This window comes from Vicugna pacos, chromosome 5, assembly GCF_048564905.1.
Source record: "Vicugna pacos chromosome 5, VicPac4, whole genome shotgun sequence".
NCBI lineage: Eukaryota > Metazoa > Chordata > Mammalia > Artiodactyla > Camelidae > Vicugna > Vicugna pacos.
The window spans coordinates 47,614,819-47,632,787 of NC_132991.1; the positions used below are offsets into that span (position 1 = coordinate 47,614,819).

The following is a 17,969-nucleotide window of genomic DNA, read 5'->3' on the forward strand; positions in this document are numbered from 1 at the left end:
ACACTACATAAGTTATTTTTAATTTTACCCATACCCACAAAAGTAGGTGTGATTCTTCCAATTTTACAGATGAAGAAAATAGTCTCAGAGAGGTCAGGTGACTTGCTCAAGACCGCAGAGCTGGAATTTAAGCCCAGTTCGGTAATCTTGAAAACTCTGGTCGCTATACCATTACGCCTAAGACCATTAACAGACTGGGCTCCTTAAAAATATCTATCAGATATAAGATATTAAAGCATAAAGAAGAATTTTTAAATGATAACAAATGGTATTGTCCCTCTGGCATAATAACTTGATTACAATTTTCTTTTTAATAATAGAGAAGAGAGATAAAAGGAAGATAGAAAAGGTAACAGTGTACTTAACGTCCAAGAATTATCATTCTGGGTCAAAAAAATTTCCCAGTTAATCCTTAATACAAATTAAATTCAATGAACAACCAGTAACTAACTGCTTATTCTCACAAAACTATGTCTCTCGAAATAAAAAACTACAAATGGCCTAAGTTTTTCTTGAATCAGAAAAATCTAATCTCTAATTAGAACCTCTAAATGTCACTATTTCTCTGAATTTGAAAGGCAACAAATCTAAATAAAAAGATCATAATTTGATCTCAGTAGAGTGTATAGGCTTATTGAATGGTGAGCTCTTCCTACTAAGACTTTTCAGGTAGCCAAGCATCCACCCAAGATGTTGTCTGAAGGAGGCTTGATATTTAACAAAAAGAAACTGCTGCCAGATATCTTTATTTTCCTTAACAAAATACACACAAGAGCACAAATTCACTTATAATATCATTATTTTACAAATATAAATAACATTCAAAATGCAAGTACAGTCAAGTGCAGAGATATTTCCTATATGTTAATATGTAAACATAAGCTAATTATATACATCAGGTACCTCTGGCCCAGCTGCAAAATAAGAAACATCCAAAAGTAACACTGCACTTGACTGTTCAACTTTATTCTTAATGAGGATTCATGTCCATGCCTATATTGTTACTGCAATAACTTTCATACCTCTTAATGTAAATGCCTAAATAGACATTTCACCCCCTGGCAAATATCTCAAGAGTTAAAATTCTATCCATTTTAATTATGAAGTATTAAAAAATCTTAATTGAGTTTCATTCCTTAAAACAAACACTTTTAGAACTTATTCCTAACTAAAAGTTCTTCCTATGTCAAAATGGATAGTATTTACAGGTCACAACTAGAAAATAAAACTCCTATCATATTTGTTTAATGTTAGAATGAAAAAAAACCTAAAAGCTGTCTAAACAGTGTCAGTTTTTGTACATTCAGAAGGATCTTACTTTACTGACACCACTTGCTTTTAATTTTAGTACCCTGTAGACATAACTTCGACATACTGAAATAACTAGGCAATCTAAATTCAAATGATATCGAGCATGTCTTTTGAGGGGGGAAAAAAAAGCAGCACCTAAAAAAGCAATAACTGGCATCAACAAGACTACAGATATCCAGTTGAAGGCACGTGGAAGCATTTACTACACTGTCAAAGGTTCTCCACTTAGTTCAGGATTAGGAATAGCATCAGCTCTGGGAACTGCTGATTTGGCTTCACTCATTGAGGTTTCCTCCTTCTCAGTCTCTTCTTGCTTCTCCTCTGGTTCCTCTGTGCCAGGTGCTTGTTCAATCACTTCTTTGGTCTGCTCTGTATCTGGTGTTTTATCATCTGTCTGCTCTGTACTGTTATCAAGAACATCGTGTTCTTCTAAAGATTCTGAAAAGATAAAGGGTCAAGATTTTAGGAATATCCAAATGTTAAAACTACTGAATAAGATAAGTACACACATATGTGGACTAAGAAACAGTCTAAGAACAGTCTAACATTATCCTTAAAGTCTTTGAAAATATGTACTTAACTCCTTATAGCATACCATATATGAACTGGTGTGAATGAAGGGGGAAAAAATTACGAGGGAAACAAAGCCATAAACATATTTTTACCTAAAACCCCATATATCATGAAATATAAGAACTTTCATAATATTTAGCAACTTTCCTAAAGATGGATTTGAAAGTTCAATGTTCAACTGTATCAAAGTCCCAAGAGAATCATGTGCTGTAAGACAACAGCCTAGCAAACAAAGCAAGTGTACTGACTCCCAGATTATGTTTCCTGAAGGAACTGGTCTCCCTTGTGCCCAGGCAACCCTGTGACCAATGTGTAAATGTAAACTTTCGTGTGTGTGTACATGTAGGTGGTGTGATTTCCCACACTGATATACTTCTCTATTATCCAAGGACTGGGGAGGTCTGGATCCACCTTTTCCCCTCATCCCTCTGCAAGACAAGTCCTCAGGATCTAAACCCCTGGGTCAGAAGGGACTGCCAGGGAGAGAAAGGGATGAGTCTTTTGCTCCTGTCTCCATAGCAAAAACCAAGGAAGGGTCTTAGCCCCTACCTGGAAATTTACTCCCTTTAAACTCTTTTGAGTTTCATTAAATTCAAATCTCTTAATAATAATTTAACAACAACAACAACAATAATAACAAGTTTAATTCTTTAAAGTTTAAAGAATGGGATAGGGAAGGGAATGACAGAAACAGAAAGCTTTGGGCCACCCAATTTCCAAATCAAAGTAAAAACCTAACTCTGAGATGTTTCTTTGTTTTGTCTTTGTAATAAATACCAACTAATATTCTTGTTAGGAGAAATATGTTTAAACCACATCAGCTACACAAATAGGATTTTTGTACCCTCACAGATGATCCCTTAGAATATATTACAAATGTTCCTGATTCAAAAAATCTGGAGGGAAGGCCAGTCTACATTAGTAAAAAGTTCCAGTTTAGTTCCTTGTACAGTACAGGCCAGAATTTTCTAGATAAATAAAATAAATAGTTTTGCAAAGAAATTGTGTGCTATATATATACATGTTGACATGGAGGTCTTACAAATTTATGGTTTCATCATATCAGTTTTAATAAATTCAAATTATCTGTATTTTACACACTCTATGCCAAGACTCAAAAAATATTTTAACTATTTCTTCAAACAGATACCTTAGACTCTAGTTTACAGAATTAATTACAATCTCTTTCTCTCTTTTTATATATAGAATGAAAGGCCAAAACTGCACAGTTAGGGACATCCAAGTTAATGAGGTTTTACTGTATGAAAATTTCACATGATCACAAAAAGCAGTGAGGAATGTTCACGTCACAAAAATGCTATTTTTATCTTAAAAGGAACTTAAAACGGCACCACTGTACCACTTGGAATCTTACAAAAATCCAAAGTGGAAAAGCAATAGGTCATTTGAGTTTTGTTATTTGAATGCCTCAGTGCTCAAAGGAAAAGCAGAAAGTGAAATGAAACTCTGCAGACACGTACATGTCATTTCTGCTACAAGGGCAAACAAGTCCTTCGGTGAAAAACTTCAGAAGTCACTAACCATTTGCATTTCTACCTTCACAGAATTTATCCAGGGCAGAGTTTTAAGAGCCATGATTTTCCACAACTCTCTGGCCATAGAGCAATACTTACTTGCCAAGAACTTTACAATCGATTATAATTTAGTAAGCTTTCCAATAAAGTCACACAAAATGAAAAAACATAAAGCTCAGAATCCAAGACTCCGTTCATCAATAAACATATTTAAGTGAACACAGGCCCACATAATTTTTCATATTCTGTCTGACAGACTGCCTCAGTACTGAACTTAAACAGGGGAGGTATCAAAGTTCATGATTTATCATATTACCAAAGCTTTGTGATACAACTATTTTCAGAAACAGACACATCCCTAGTCAAATCCAATTTAATTAAAAAATTCTGGGTTCTTAAAGAAGTAGTTAATACAAAGAGAAGAACTATAGTACTTAATTTTGTAACACTACAGAGGTGAATTTTAAGAAATACCATGTGCTGTCACAATCAGAAAACAGCATTATACACAAAACTTGCTCATCAATACTGTATTGTATTTCAGAGACTATATAGAAGACTAAAAACTAGTGAAATGATGAGTGGGGTTTGAAAACAAACAAAAAGCCTATTAATGACTACTTTTCTCTCCCCAGGTTAATTTGCAGAAGAGTAATTTTAATAGCAGTAACACTACAAAAAACCTGTATGTGCACATGTGTCATGATGCCTATAATGCAGACATCAGCTAGTAAAAACAATGTAGATATTCAATGTTTGGAAGCCAATGCCATTTTGTGAGAAGTCATCCCAACAAGATTTAACTGAACCAGGTGTGCAAGATCAACAGAGAATTGTATTATCAGTTTAATAACTAAAACACAGAGCTTTATAATAAGATTAGTAAATGTATTCCAAAAGTACACTTTATTTCTATGGGAGAGAGTCATTTGCCTATTCTAAAAACAGTTTTTCTATGAAGCTGTGGTTTAAAATAGCTTGGTGGTATAAAATGCATTACAGTAGATGTCAATATTTAGGCATAAAATGCTGAAAGAAACCAGCCTCTCTGTTCACACAAATTAAATACTTCTCCCTTATGTACCACCAGTTTAAGACTAAACCTGACACAAAGTTACCTGAATGACCTAATTTCATCTGTAAGAAAATTTTAAAAATCACCTTTGACATTTGTTATGCCCAGAAAACAAAATATCACAACGCAATGAAACAAAAATGACCCAAGGAATTTGTTCTTTTACCCACTCCTGCCCCTGCCCCTGCCCCACTCCCACCCCAATATTCTTGAAAGAGAAGCTTTTTCCACCAAATTTTAACAGCTGCTGTTTGAGCAAAGCTTCCAGATGTTTGGGCAAAGCTTCAATTCAGCTATACAACTCACTCATAACACTGAGTGTAACTGTGTAACAAATACTGCTACCTCACTCATATACCACACACATGCAAAAACAGGTAAAAAGATCACCTTACCTTTACGTTTTTATTCTAGCTCTTGAAAGAATAATTTTCTAACAAAATTAAAGAATAGTCTAGCAAAACAATTTCATATATCTCCAAAAGAAATACATAATTTCCACAGCAAAACACATGATTCTACTTAGATTATGCCTTCAAAAACCCCTCATATTGTAGTGAATCCATTTAGATTCTTTTTATTCCTTTTTGCAATAACTTAAAAAAAAATTTTTTGTATTGCTAACATATCAGTATCCACTCTATGTGTAGACTATAAAACTTACCCAAAGGAAATCTGTTAAATTAATGGACAATTTGTCTTTGAACTCAGATTTTAAACAAAACAGTTTTTGCAAGATCAATCTGCCTTAAGGGAAATGGCTAACTTATATTTAAGGAACAGACATGAATTTCACTCCGAAAACTCAACTCAATGACTCAATGAATAAAATTCAAATAAATGAAAACCACCTATGAAAAAACAGTTCATATTAAACACACAGACTGTTGTTTCATTATTTACCATTGGCGAACAAACCCATTAGGTGAGTATAAATGTTAAAACTAGTAGGTGAAGATGTTTTAGAAAAGGGAATCAAAAGGCCAAAAGATCTCTATGCCTAAAACAAACATGCAAAAACATAATACAGGTAAGTTTACATCTTCAGTAAGCTATATATAATTAAATATAAATAAAGGTATAAGCTTTTTGGACCTGATAAATACACAGAATTCAATAAAATTTACATTATCAAATAGTTCAGTTTCTTACAGCGTCATAATAAATAATACTAAAAATAGAATTTTCTCTAGTTCAACATAACCTAATTGTAACAGTACATTGCTTAAAAGAAAGGAAGAGCAGAAATCAAATTATCAAGATAAATTACACTTTAAATAAATTTTACTTGCTATTTTTGATAGTACTGATTAGATGCCATAGGTTTTATAATTAGCAAGTTACTTCCACTCCCATAAGTGCTATATTCTACTGAAATAATTAAATAAGATCCATTCAAATATAACTGAACAATGAAAACAATATTAATATTTTTCAAACATGCTAACTCCAAATCATTATACTGGAATACTAACTGCAGAAACCTCATATGCTGATTAAGAATGCTATGTATCAGTTATTTGGGAAAGCACATTAAAAAAAACACCTGATAAACCCACTTTAACATGGCTTAGCAGAGACTCAAATATTACTATATTATTCATTTCACAATAAAAGAAACCGAGGAACCAAAAAGCAGTTCATCACTTTGGCATACCATATCTAGTATGTTCTTAGATAAAATGACAATCCTAATTTCTTGCTTTTTCTATTGCTCTATTACCAAAGCATCTGGATACACAGTTCTAGAAAAAATTCTAGGAATTCAAATGAGCAATTAATGGGAGGAATTTCTTCTAGGTCTCCTTCTTTGACGAAAACTTTCCAAGATTTCATATGTTGTTCTAAAGAGTGATCCGAAAATTTCAAAAGCCTTGTGCCTTATCCAAAATGCAAAATCTTCCAGTAGCACAATCAAGACAAAATTTAATTTCAAAGTCTTGCATCATAAATTGAAAAACAAGGTTTCTTCTATTAATCCTACATTTAAGTGGTTATGGAATATTTGTTGAAAAAAATTCAGATGGAAGAAAGTTACCTTTTAGTTCCAATCAAAGAGCTATTTCAATATTTTTTAAAATTTAAAAAATTAAAACAGGAGAGTTTTTCTTTCAGACCTCAAGTTTCCACATTAAAAATATAGAAATCAGCAAATATAAGCCCTTAATCACACTGGCTGTCAGCAGAGAGACTGAGATGATATGCTCTTACTTCATAGTTCAATTTAATCATCAAGGTAAGCCACCAGCATTCAAATAAATGCAGCTTCATCTGTTCATCAGAAATGCTTCCAGTTGTTTACTAGCAGAATCCAGCTTGGAAATGACAACTGTGTATCACAGTCTTGAGGCAGGAGTCTTGGAAAAAATTTTCAGTCTTCTGGAAAACCAAAAAAGTAAAAGGTGCTCATAATAGCCATTTTGATAAATCCAAAGAGATGAAGAAGTTACTATTCTAGAGACTACCTTAACCAAATGGAATTGGTGCTTCAGGTTCTAGCACCGCGGAGTTATCAGACCCTGCTTCAAGTTTGTCTTCACCTATTAACATTACCTTATTAGGGTTGAGTTTGAGCCAGTTAGACTTCATTCCAGAGATTTCTGACAGAAAATGAGACATCTGGGATATTGCTCCTCCTAGATTAGATGAGAAGGAAAGGTATAGAGCTGGGTGTTGTTTGCTAACTATGCATCTTGACCTTACTAGAAGATAGAAAGCATGGGGCTCATTATCAAGATTTCTATTTTGTTGGTTGTTTTCTCTTTTTTTTTTTTTTTTGTCCCAACTACTGGCTTTCAAATATTCACTTTAGCTTTCATAAGCAAGGTTACTCATGGAAAGGACTGCAATTTTTCCTCTAGGCATCTTCAGTATGAAATTCTTTAATTTTCAGTTCCAAGAGGCTGCAATGGCAAGGCAGATGATTTGCATGTGACAGCATGCAGCTCAGAGCATGACTTAAGCAAAAGAAAAAATCTGATATTCTGTTCGGAGTGGACGTTTCAGACTTGGAGAAGATGAATTGCACTGATTCAGTGTTGGAAGTACACAGGCCTCTTGTAATGGCTATTTGTATTCAAATTCATTTTGATATTTGTTAGTAAGCCAAAAGCCAAGCCCAAGTCAATGCACGGTATTTTAAGTTCATTTTCAAAGTTTAAACAAACAAACAAACAAACAAAGACACTCAAATTTTCATACTAACCTTCCAATATGTGAAAATTCACTACCTCATATATTATTCTCAGTAAAAGCAATCTTTCCACTACTCAGTGATTTTGTAAAGAAATCAAATACATGTAATTGATAATTTCTAGAAGTTAAAAGGATGAATACTGACTGTTAAACTATGTGAACAAAACTTCCTATGTGGATTTTTTTTTCTATACCAGGCGAAGCACCAAAATATCAGGGCCTGTGTCATAATTTTAGCAATCTTCATAATTCAGAGCTGCTTAACAAACAGCTCCTCATTCAATATTAACAGCAAGAAATAGTTGGCAGTTAATAGTCAGATCTTCCACCTTATCTTTTGCATTTTTCATGAAACTTCCTCAAGAATTCCTAAAACAGAATTGAAAGACAAGTTCTAAAACCCAATGAATCCTAATAAAAATCTGTTTCTCTAAAATAAGGTTGTTTTACAACAAAGACATTCATCAGCAGCGTTAATCTCCTGGACCTCGACAGATTGTTTCAAAGTCCTATCAACACAGTCATCTGAAGAACATAAGGATGACTTTCCAATTCCAAAGTTTCCTGCTTTTGAGTAACTCCTATTCATTCAAATCATAAGCACAAATCTATTTTTATCAATGTTAATTACAAATCTTATAAAAAATTTACCCGTAGAAGTAGTAGTTTCATGATGCTAATAATCTGCTTCATTTAAATAAATTGAAAAATTCCATGAAAACATTACTAGTTAAATCTCCCAAGAGCTATTATAAGAGATAATGCCATAAACAGTATTTACCTAGTTGTTTCTAGATGTTAACACAATATAACTTGTGCTTTAAAAGTGAAACACATCATACAAATCACACAGGAGGCCATAGTAACACAGCAATAGCTGATATACGCATGCTGCAAAATCTGATCCATTCTTGCCTAAAAGCATTGTGCTGTTATTGTTAAACAGCAAACATTATTAAGAGATAAAACTTTTTAATTAACATGTTCATACCTTCACTGATCTGGTTCTCTGATGAAATCACACTTTCTGAGGGCAAGGAACCAACTGAACTTGAACCTTCCACTGCCTGCCTCTTCTCAAAACTAAACTCTGGAAGTCTTGGAGCCTGGGGCCTGGTCTTTCTTGCAGGATTCAAGAAAAAACAGTAGGCACAACGAAAAGCTGCAGAGAATTAAAAAATAAATAAATAAAACCATGAACCAAATGAATTTTAAGGACTAATCAGGTAACACTCAAGATTACCTTTACAAATAGTCAAAAAACCCTTCAAAAATTATTTATCCCTTGTGAAATTCCATGTGGTTTTAATAATATTATGGCGGGTGTTCTAACAAAGTTTATTTTAAAGCGTATTTTCTAATTATTATTAGAATTATAATATCAACTTAAAAGCAGAAAAGATAGTAAGTTACATAGCAGGTTAACTAATAGTAAAGCAATATTAATAATTACCTAAATGCGTTACAGAAATTACATTTCTAGTCACCAGGATCATTAGGTATCTTCAAATCCAAAACCTTGTTCATTTGCCCCCCCAAAATGTAGTATGTCATATTTGAGAAGCATAATTAATTTAGTACAATATTTTTAAATAGTAGCTGCACATGAAAATATTCTGAGAATCTTTAAAAAAGATATACCTGATACCTGGACGCCCCCCCAGATCAATTAAAGCAGATTATCTGTAGGTGGGACCTTGGCATCATAATTTTAAAAGCTCTCCAAGTGATTCTGAGGCACAGTGAAGTTTGAGGACAACTGGCCAAGAGACTGTACATTGTATGAAGAAAAAAGCAGAGTTGTCTCTCCTGCTTTGCTGTGTGTTCTACAATATACCTGAACAACATGACAGAGACAGTACCTAAAATATAATGACATTACATGGGAATTGGTATAGAATGAAATATTTGAGTAAAATACTTCAATCTAACTGCCCAATAATTCTTACCAATGTATTCAAATTCTTCTTTCAAAGCCATGCCATTGTGAGAAAAACATTGCTGACATATAAGGGCATACCTACACCAAAAGGAAAAGTGAACAGACCAATTACAAATCAGACAAAAAGCCCATGAGAGAGGCTACTTCAGCCATCACAGTGAATTTATATTTTAACATAGCTAAATGTCATAACAGATTAGATGTTACTTAATAAACAATAAACAGTACACTTTAAGCATGACAACAGCCAAAATTTCAACTACTTTAAAACATAATCTATACATCTACTTAAAAATAAACTAAGCAACAGTCAAAAGAAAATAGTCTTACTAAGTAAGCAGAACTATATTTGATAACAGAACACTTCAGTTTCAATGTTTCCTAACATATATTCCTGGAGATGACAGACCCCAAGTCTGTGGTCAGATAAGACTGGAAAAGATGAAACCTCTCAAAGATTCACAATGATTATTATTAAAACCTCTGAGAAGACTTGCAGTAAAGAAATGAATTTAATTTTGTTTAGCTGAGTACAAAGGCTAATTCCTATACATCATGATTACTGTATCTATCCCAGTAACACTTAAACATCTTTCTCATTTTCTATTTATATACCCTCTCTGTTCTCTGTGTATGTACATAACAAATACTTGGCCCTGTCAAACAATATTCTACCTGTTTTGAATAGCATACAATTTATTTCAGTAACATTAAATTCTAGTCCCTTTATTAAAACAACAATATTAACTGATAACACTGTCAAATATTTACTCTAGTATCCTAAGAATTATTTAAAATCTACACTGTAACAATTACTCTGCTCATATCATACTTATCTTCCTAGAGTTACTATAAGGATTAATTAAGATAATAGATGGAAAAGCACTTTAGAACTGTAAGTGCCAAATATCGGAAATTGTCCTCACTGTTATTGAAATTATCACCATCATTAAGTCTAGTACTCATATCTATAAAACTCCAACTCTGCACTATTTATGTGCTCTTCATGTTTAAAGGATTCAATGAAATGATTCAATTTTACCAAAAATAATCTTATAGTACAATTATAACAAGGCAGAGTTAACAATATTTTTTCCATTATATATAATACATTTTAAAATATTTTATCTAAATACTTTATCCAAACTGCTACTGAAAAATAATTGAATAAACTCTTTTGCAGGGCTATAAAATACCCCACTACGTTCTAAAATCAGGAAACAAGAGCCACAAAATTGTAGAAAATCTAATACATGTGCACACACACCCTAACCAATAAGATTTTCTTTATTTTCATTTATCTACCACCCTAGTAAGCATTACCTGTTTTGTGGACCATCACCAACTAAATATTCAACAATTCTATCCAGAGCACCTCGTTCTCGGGGCAGAATGGGTCTTGCTAAAGGTGGGCCTGGAGGATGAAGACCTAGTAAATAAATAAATAAGTACATATAAAATTTATATATATATTTAAAATTTAATTCAGTTGCCAAGAACTACCTATGCTTGTTAGAACTTCAAAATAACTTTTTAAAAATAAAAATAGCTATTAATCTGTTTTCAAATTTGCATTAAAAATACTGCATTATAAAAAATTTATTTACATATGTGCTATATTATAGAACCAGCAACAAAATCTATTAAGGAATAAAACTATGTTGAGTTCTGTACAAATTAATTTTTTTAAGTGCCCAGACTCTTAAAAGCTTATGTAATAATAAACTAGGGGACTTCCACTTTGGACCGTAATAGAGTAATCAGTGTTGAATTAAACCTTTCCACCCAAAACAAAAAAAATACTGTGCAAAATATATGATGCAATGGTTTTAAAGACATTGGGTATCAGGCAATGTAGGATAAAGATCTCTGACAGACAAAAAGCAAATTAAGATGAGCCCTACAATTGCCCCAGCTCATTGCCCGGAGAGTGTTTCCAGGTAGCAGCTCAAGCAGGCTAAATCCAGATGAACTGCATCAGTCTCCCTGAGTTGAGGAGATAAAGCTGGAACTCAAGGGAGGCCAAGGGAGGCTGAGTTCACTGGAAAGAGTACCAGGGAGGAGAGAATGCATAGAGCAAGAACATCACAGATCTCCAAAGGAATCATGTAAGAAAACTCCCTAGGACAGAGAAAGAAATTCCCCAAAATATTAAAGGTACCAGTGTTCACATGGGGCAAAAAAAGATCACATGTTCCCAGCAGCCAGAGTAGAAAACTTCGTAACTCATAGGTCATTGGGTAAGTATTCAGAGGAGCTTTGTATAGGAATGTAAAAATATCCAACATCCTATAAGGTAAAATTTACATGTCTGGCATAAGATCAAAAAATTATTAGATATGCAGATCAGCAAGAAAATACAAACCATAATGAGAAAAATCAATCAAAAAAGTAACCCAGAAATGACAGAGATGATAGCATTAATGGACAAACATATTAAAACACTTATTACGATTATATTCTATATGCTTGAGAATCCAGAGGAAAGACTCAGTATATTAAGTAGAGACATAGAAAAAATTCAAAAGATTCAAACTGAACCCATACAGATGAAAGCTACAATGTCTTAGATTAAAAAAATCCATAGATGTAATGAAAAGCAGTTTGGACATTACAGAAAAAAAAATATTAGTAAACTTGAAGACAGAGCAATAGAAACTATACAAAATGAAACACAAAAGACTGAAAAGATTTTTAAATGAACAATCATCAGTGAGCTGTGGAACAACTTCAAGTAGCCTAGTATACATATAACTGGAGTTCAGAAGAGGAGAGAGAGGGAAAGAAAAATACATTTGAAGAAATAATGCACAAAAAAATTTCCGTATTTGATGAAAACTGTAAACCCACAGGCCCAAGGACATCAACAAACACTAAGCACAAGAAACATAATTTTGCATGAAGGCACAGCATAATCAGATTGCTTAAAAACAGTGATAACAAGAAAGACTTAAAAGCAGTCAGAAAAAGACACATTATGTACAGAGAAACAGAGGCAAGAATGACAGACAGATTTCTCATCAGAAAATAGGCAAGACAGAAGACAGTGAAACACTATCTTTTAAAGTTCTGAGAGGAAAACTATCAAATTAGAATTCTGCATTAGTGAAAATATCTTTTAAAAATGAAGACTTTCTGAATACAAAACTGAAAGAATTTATCACTAGCAGAATTGTGCTATAAGAAATGGTAAAGAAAGTCCTTCAGACAGGAGGAAAATGACACCAGACAGAAAGTTGGATCTACACAAAAGAAAGAGGAGTACCTGAAATGGTTACCAACTGGGTAAATATATAAAACTTATTTAAATCTTTTTAAAAAACAATTGATGGCTTACAGAAAAACTAATGCAGGCTTCCCTTGCTATCCAAAAGTTCCTATGAAAGCTTTCGTAAGCCAAATGGCATAAAGTGAAGAAGTAATTACCTTAGGACACATCTTGCTAATGGATGCACAAAATAAATTGAGATAAAGCACAGAGGCTCACAGACATAGTTCAAAGAAGCTATGGTGGCTTGACGCTGAGATGCTGAGTGTAGTTCCCAGGGAAGGAGCTTGGTGGTGCCACTCTTGCTGCTCGGGATGTGCACTGCCTCTATAATGGCTCGCTGCAAAACAAATGCTAAACACTATTTTCGCTTTTCACCTTTTTTTATAAAAGCGAAAACCCTCTTCCAATTTCTTTCAGGTAGTGAAAACAGGTACTAACGTAGGTCTTTCACAAAAGCAAGGTGGTGTAAAGTGAACTTTCAAAAAGCAAGGGATATCTGTAATTCCTTGAGGGGTTTACAACACATGTAAAAGTAAAATGTATGACAACAGCAGCACAAAGGCCAGGAGGAGAGAAATATAAGTATACTGTAGTTTGATTCTTAAACTACATGTGAACTAGTATCATACCACTTGAGATGAACTCTGATAAATTAAAGATATATACTGCAAACCCCAAAGTATAGCTAAATAAGCAATGAAAAAAAAGATAAAATGGAATCATAAAAGATACTCAACCCACAAGAAGGCAGAAAACAAGGAGAAAGGTAACAGAACAGATGGGACAAATAGAAAAAAACCAGCATGATAAAGAGATTTAAACTCAAACATAAACAAATTAATCATTACATTAAATGTATGTGGCCTGAACATCCTCACTATCAGGCAGGTTGTCATAATGGGGAAAAAAAAACACCTAACAGATGCTGCTTACAAAAAAACTCATTTTAAATATAAAGACAAAAATAGATTAAAGGTAAATGATAGGAACCTAATTACCTCCCTCTCCCTTAAAAAAAAAAAGGTAAAATAAATCTGTTCAAAAAAAAAGTAAATGATAGAAAAATATATATAAATACACTAACACTAAAATATAAATACACCACCACTAATCAAAAGAAATCTGGAGCAGCTGTATTAACTGCAATCAGAGTAGATTCTGGAGGAAATATAATCAGGGATAAGAAGGGTAATTTCATAATGACGAGGAGTTAATTCATCAAGAGGACACAACAATCCTAAACAAATATGAACATCATAACAGAGCTTCAAAACACATGAAGCAAAAACTAACAGAAATATGAAAAGAAATAGACAAATACACAATTATACATGGAGATTTCAACAGCAGTCTTTCAGTAATTGACAGAACAAACAGAAAATCTTTAATAATATACAACACTATCTACTACCAACTTGACCTAATTGACATTTATAGCCATTCTATCCAACAGGAACAGAACAGATATACTTTCCAAGTGAACATAAAACATATACTAAGACAAATGATAGTTTGAGACATAGAACGAGTCTAAATACATTTAAGAAGATTGATATAATACAAAGTATGTTTTCTGGCCACAACAGAATTAAATTAGAAATCAACAACAAAAAGACATGGAGAAAACATCTGAATATTTGGGGACTAAATAACATACATCTAAATAATCCAGGTTTAAAGAAAAATCAAAAAAGAAATTACTAAGTATTTTTAACTGAGTGAAAATGAAAAAACAACATATCAAATTTATGACATGCAGCTAAAGCAACACTTAGATGAAAATTTATACCACTGAACACCTATAACACTAAACACCTACAAAAGAAGATGGGTCTAAAATCCATTAATTCAGCTTCCACCTTAAGACAAAAGGAAAGAGCAAATAAAATCCAAGGAGAACAGAATAAAAGAAATAATAAAAATCAGAGAGGGAATTAATAAAAGAGAAAATGCAAAAATAGAGAAAAGCTGGTTCTTCGAGATCAATAAAATTGATAAATCTCTAGCCAGATTAATCAGGGGAAAAAAAGGGAAGATACAAAATAAAATATTAAGAATGAGAGAACTGTCATAAATCTAGATAGTAAAGATATTAAAAGAATAATTAGAGTAGGTTACGAATAACTTTATGCCAATAAGTTCTGTAAGTTAGATTAAACAGACAAATTCCTTGAAAGACTAACAAACTACCAAAACTCACAACAAGAGACCAGGCCCAGATACTTCAACCTGTAAATTCAATCTGAAACATTTAAGGAAGAAATAATACCAATTCTACCAAAACTTGTCCATAAAACTGAGGACAAGAAAATACTTTCTCATATTGAGGTGAGTATTACACTGATACCAAAACCAGACAAAAATATTACAAGAAAAAAACAAAAACAAAAACAAAAACAAAACTATTGGCCAATATCCCCAAAGAAAACTGAGATAAACATTCTTAGCAAAATTTTAGCAAATTGAACCCAACAATACATATACAAAATAAAACATCATGACCAAGTAAAATTTACCTCAGGAAAGCAAGGTGGTTTAACATCTAAAAATCAATGTTAAAAAATCAACCCATGTATTTCATTATACGAATAGAAGTCCAAACAAACAAACAAACAAAACCTAAAACCCTATAAGAGCATCTCAATAGATGCAGAAAAAGCATTTGACAAAATCTATCATCTATTACTGATAAAAACTTTCAGCAAACTAGGAATAAAAGGGTACTTCTTCAATCTGAAAAAGGCTATTTAAAAACAAAAAACAAAAACAAACCCTTACATCAGACTGAATGGTGAAAAACTAACTGCTTCCCTCCTAAGATCAGCAATAAGGCAAGGATGTCTGTGCTCACCACTTCTATTTAACACTGCATTAAAGGTTCTAGCTAGTGTAATAAGGCAAGAAATAGAAATGAAAGGCATCCAGATTTAAAAGGAAGAAGTAGAATTGTCTTTATTCACAGACAATGTGATAGCTTGTGCAGAAAATACTATAGAATCCACAAAAAAAGCTATCAGAACTAATAAATGAGTTAAGCAATATTACAGGATACAAGATCAATATACAAAAATCAACTCTATTTCTCTATATATTAGCAATGAATTGTAAATAGTTAATAATATCATTTACACTAGGATCAAAAATGAATTAGATGTACATTTAACCTAAAAAAGATGCACAATCTACAAACTGAACACTCCAAAACAATCCTGAGAGAAACTAGAGGAGATCTAAATAAATGCATAGGTATACTGTGTTCAAATAATAAATTAAGCAATATCAGAGGAGATGAATGGAGAGTAGAGAGAGGAGGAAAAACCTAAGATTTAGTTAATGATTACATCATATCATATAAAAGCAGTAACAACAAAAATAGTTACACTTTCAAACTCTATGAATTATAACTCCACAGTCTCTGAAAACTGAAAGAGAACTGTTTGCAGGAAATACTCTGAACTGACAGACTACAAAGAAGAAGGCACTTAGAAGAAAATGAGAGAATAAAATAAGTAAGATGAGATGTTTGCCTTTGTAAAGCAAGGCTAGATAAGAGTAAGATAGGCAGCAATGGAGGTTTACATGGAGACCTTGTAGAAGACTTTGAAACAAAATGAGGTCTTGTTGGAACAAGCCCTGCAATACATCTGGTTTTCAAAATGACTGTGACAAAAACTTAAAAGCATTCAAAAACAGTTTAGGGCAGCAATATTAATATTTTAAAGAGATTTTTCAGAAAGATATTTGCTTTATAAATAATCACAAATCTAAAGGCTGCTACCATCTTATAAAGGGCAAATGATGTAAAACTATACCTAGCAAATGAAATTTAGGTTTTAGAATAAGTTCTTAGTATTACAAATCAAGTACATTTTTCAGGTTTCATCAGTTATTGGCATACTTGTACCAAAACATTCAATCATTACCATCAAAAAATAAACTTGTACGCAGACACTGTCATCCTTCATTATCAAATTTTCAACTTGAATAAACATGCCAAATTAGATTTTGAAAGCATCTAAGCCAACTTAACTTTTGCTGGAATATTTTACTTCTACACATTTAAAATGAAAATGTCCATAAAGGAATCTGGATACATGAAACAACAGATTTCATAAAAATATATTAAATCCTTTGCATACTAATAACTTTTAAAGTAACACATTTTCGTATTCATGCTGTTATAGAGAACAGTAATTAATACAAACATCAAGAGCAATCATTGTAGAAATACTGGTCATTTTTACACAGTTGGCAAATTATCAAGTACCTGCTGCTTATTAATTTTCAAACATATGGGAGCCCTGTGGTAATACACATTAAATTGATTCTCTTCCACAAATATGGCATAATGAAAAAATGAATTATTAATCTTCCCTATAAGAAATCACTTAACTCATTCATATTTCTGGCAATGTACAACTTAGATACAAACATTCTTTTACATAGAAACTAATTAAAAACTTCAGTAAAATATGTTATATTTACATGATCACGAAATGGTAGGCCATCATTCCTGCTATAATCCTATTATTACATGTACTATAATACAGTTTTTATTACTTTTTATGTTGCTAAACTTTAATTTCTTTAAAACTAGTCACACAAATGTATATAATTCACGCATTCTCACAAAAAAAATTCTTTCATTAAACAACTAAGAACTTTACAAATCATGGCTATCTTAAATCAACCAGATAACTGAAAAATGAATAATTTTCAATAAATTTAATTTACTCAATTTCACAAAATATATGGCTTCCTTGAGTGACATCATTATATGTCAAGTTTCAAAGCATTTTTTCAATTAACTAATAACTAAAAGTTATGATTTGTATTTATTTCATTTGTAGCTAGCTTTCTTTATTTATTTATAAATTAATAGTTTTCTAGTTTTCTAAAATCTTACATGAAGAAAATGCAGGAAAAAATCTACTGTATTAATAACATTAGATTGCTTATTGACTTTACTACATAAGTGCCCTGAGTACCTGATACCAACTACTGACTGGCCTCAAAATCATTATAAAGTACATGTTAGTAATTAGTCATGAAATATCAGAGTAATCT

At 32.3% G+C, this 17,969-nt stretch overlaps 1 protein-coding gene across 13 annotated transcripts in view; it reads right to left on the bottom strand.

Moving 5' to 3' along the window:
- Positions 1-730: 730 nt before the first annotated feature.
- The window catches only part of LNPK (lunapark, ER junction formation factor), a 66,682-nt gene continuing 49,443 nt past the window's right edge, over positions 731-17,969 (bottom strand). For 8 of the 13 annotated variants that reach the window (XM_072961197.1, XM_072961193.1, XM_072961194.1 and 5 more), the window contains 4 exons: positions 10,955-11,060; positions 9,639-9,709; positions 8,681-8,851; positions 731-1,749 (listed from right to left, as the gene is read on the bottom strand). In XM_072961197.1, the coding sequence (XP_072817298.1) occupies positions 1,514-1,749; positions 8,681-8,851; positions 9,639-9,709; positions 10,955-11,060 (584 nt within the window). In that variant the 3' untranslated portion in view covers positions 731-1,513. Of the gene's footprint in view, positions 1,750-6,705; positions 6,874-7,047; positions 7,131-8,680; positions 8,852-9,638; positions 9,710-10,954; positions 11,061-17,969 lie in introns of all 13 variants that reach the window. The other 5 variants (XR_004190020.2, XR_004190021.2, XM_072961198.1 and 2 more) reach the window with 3 other exon arrangements.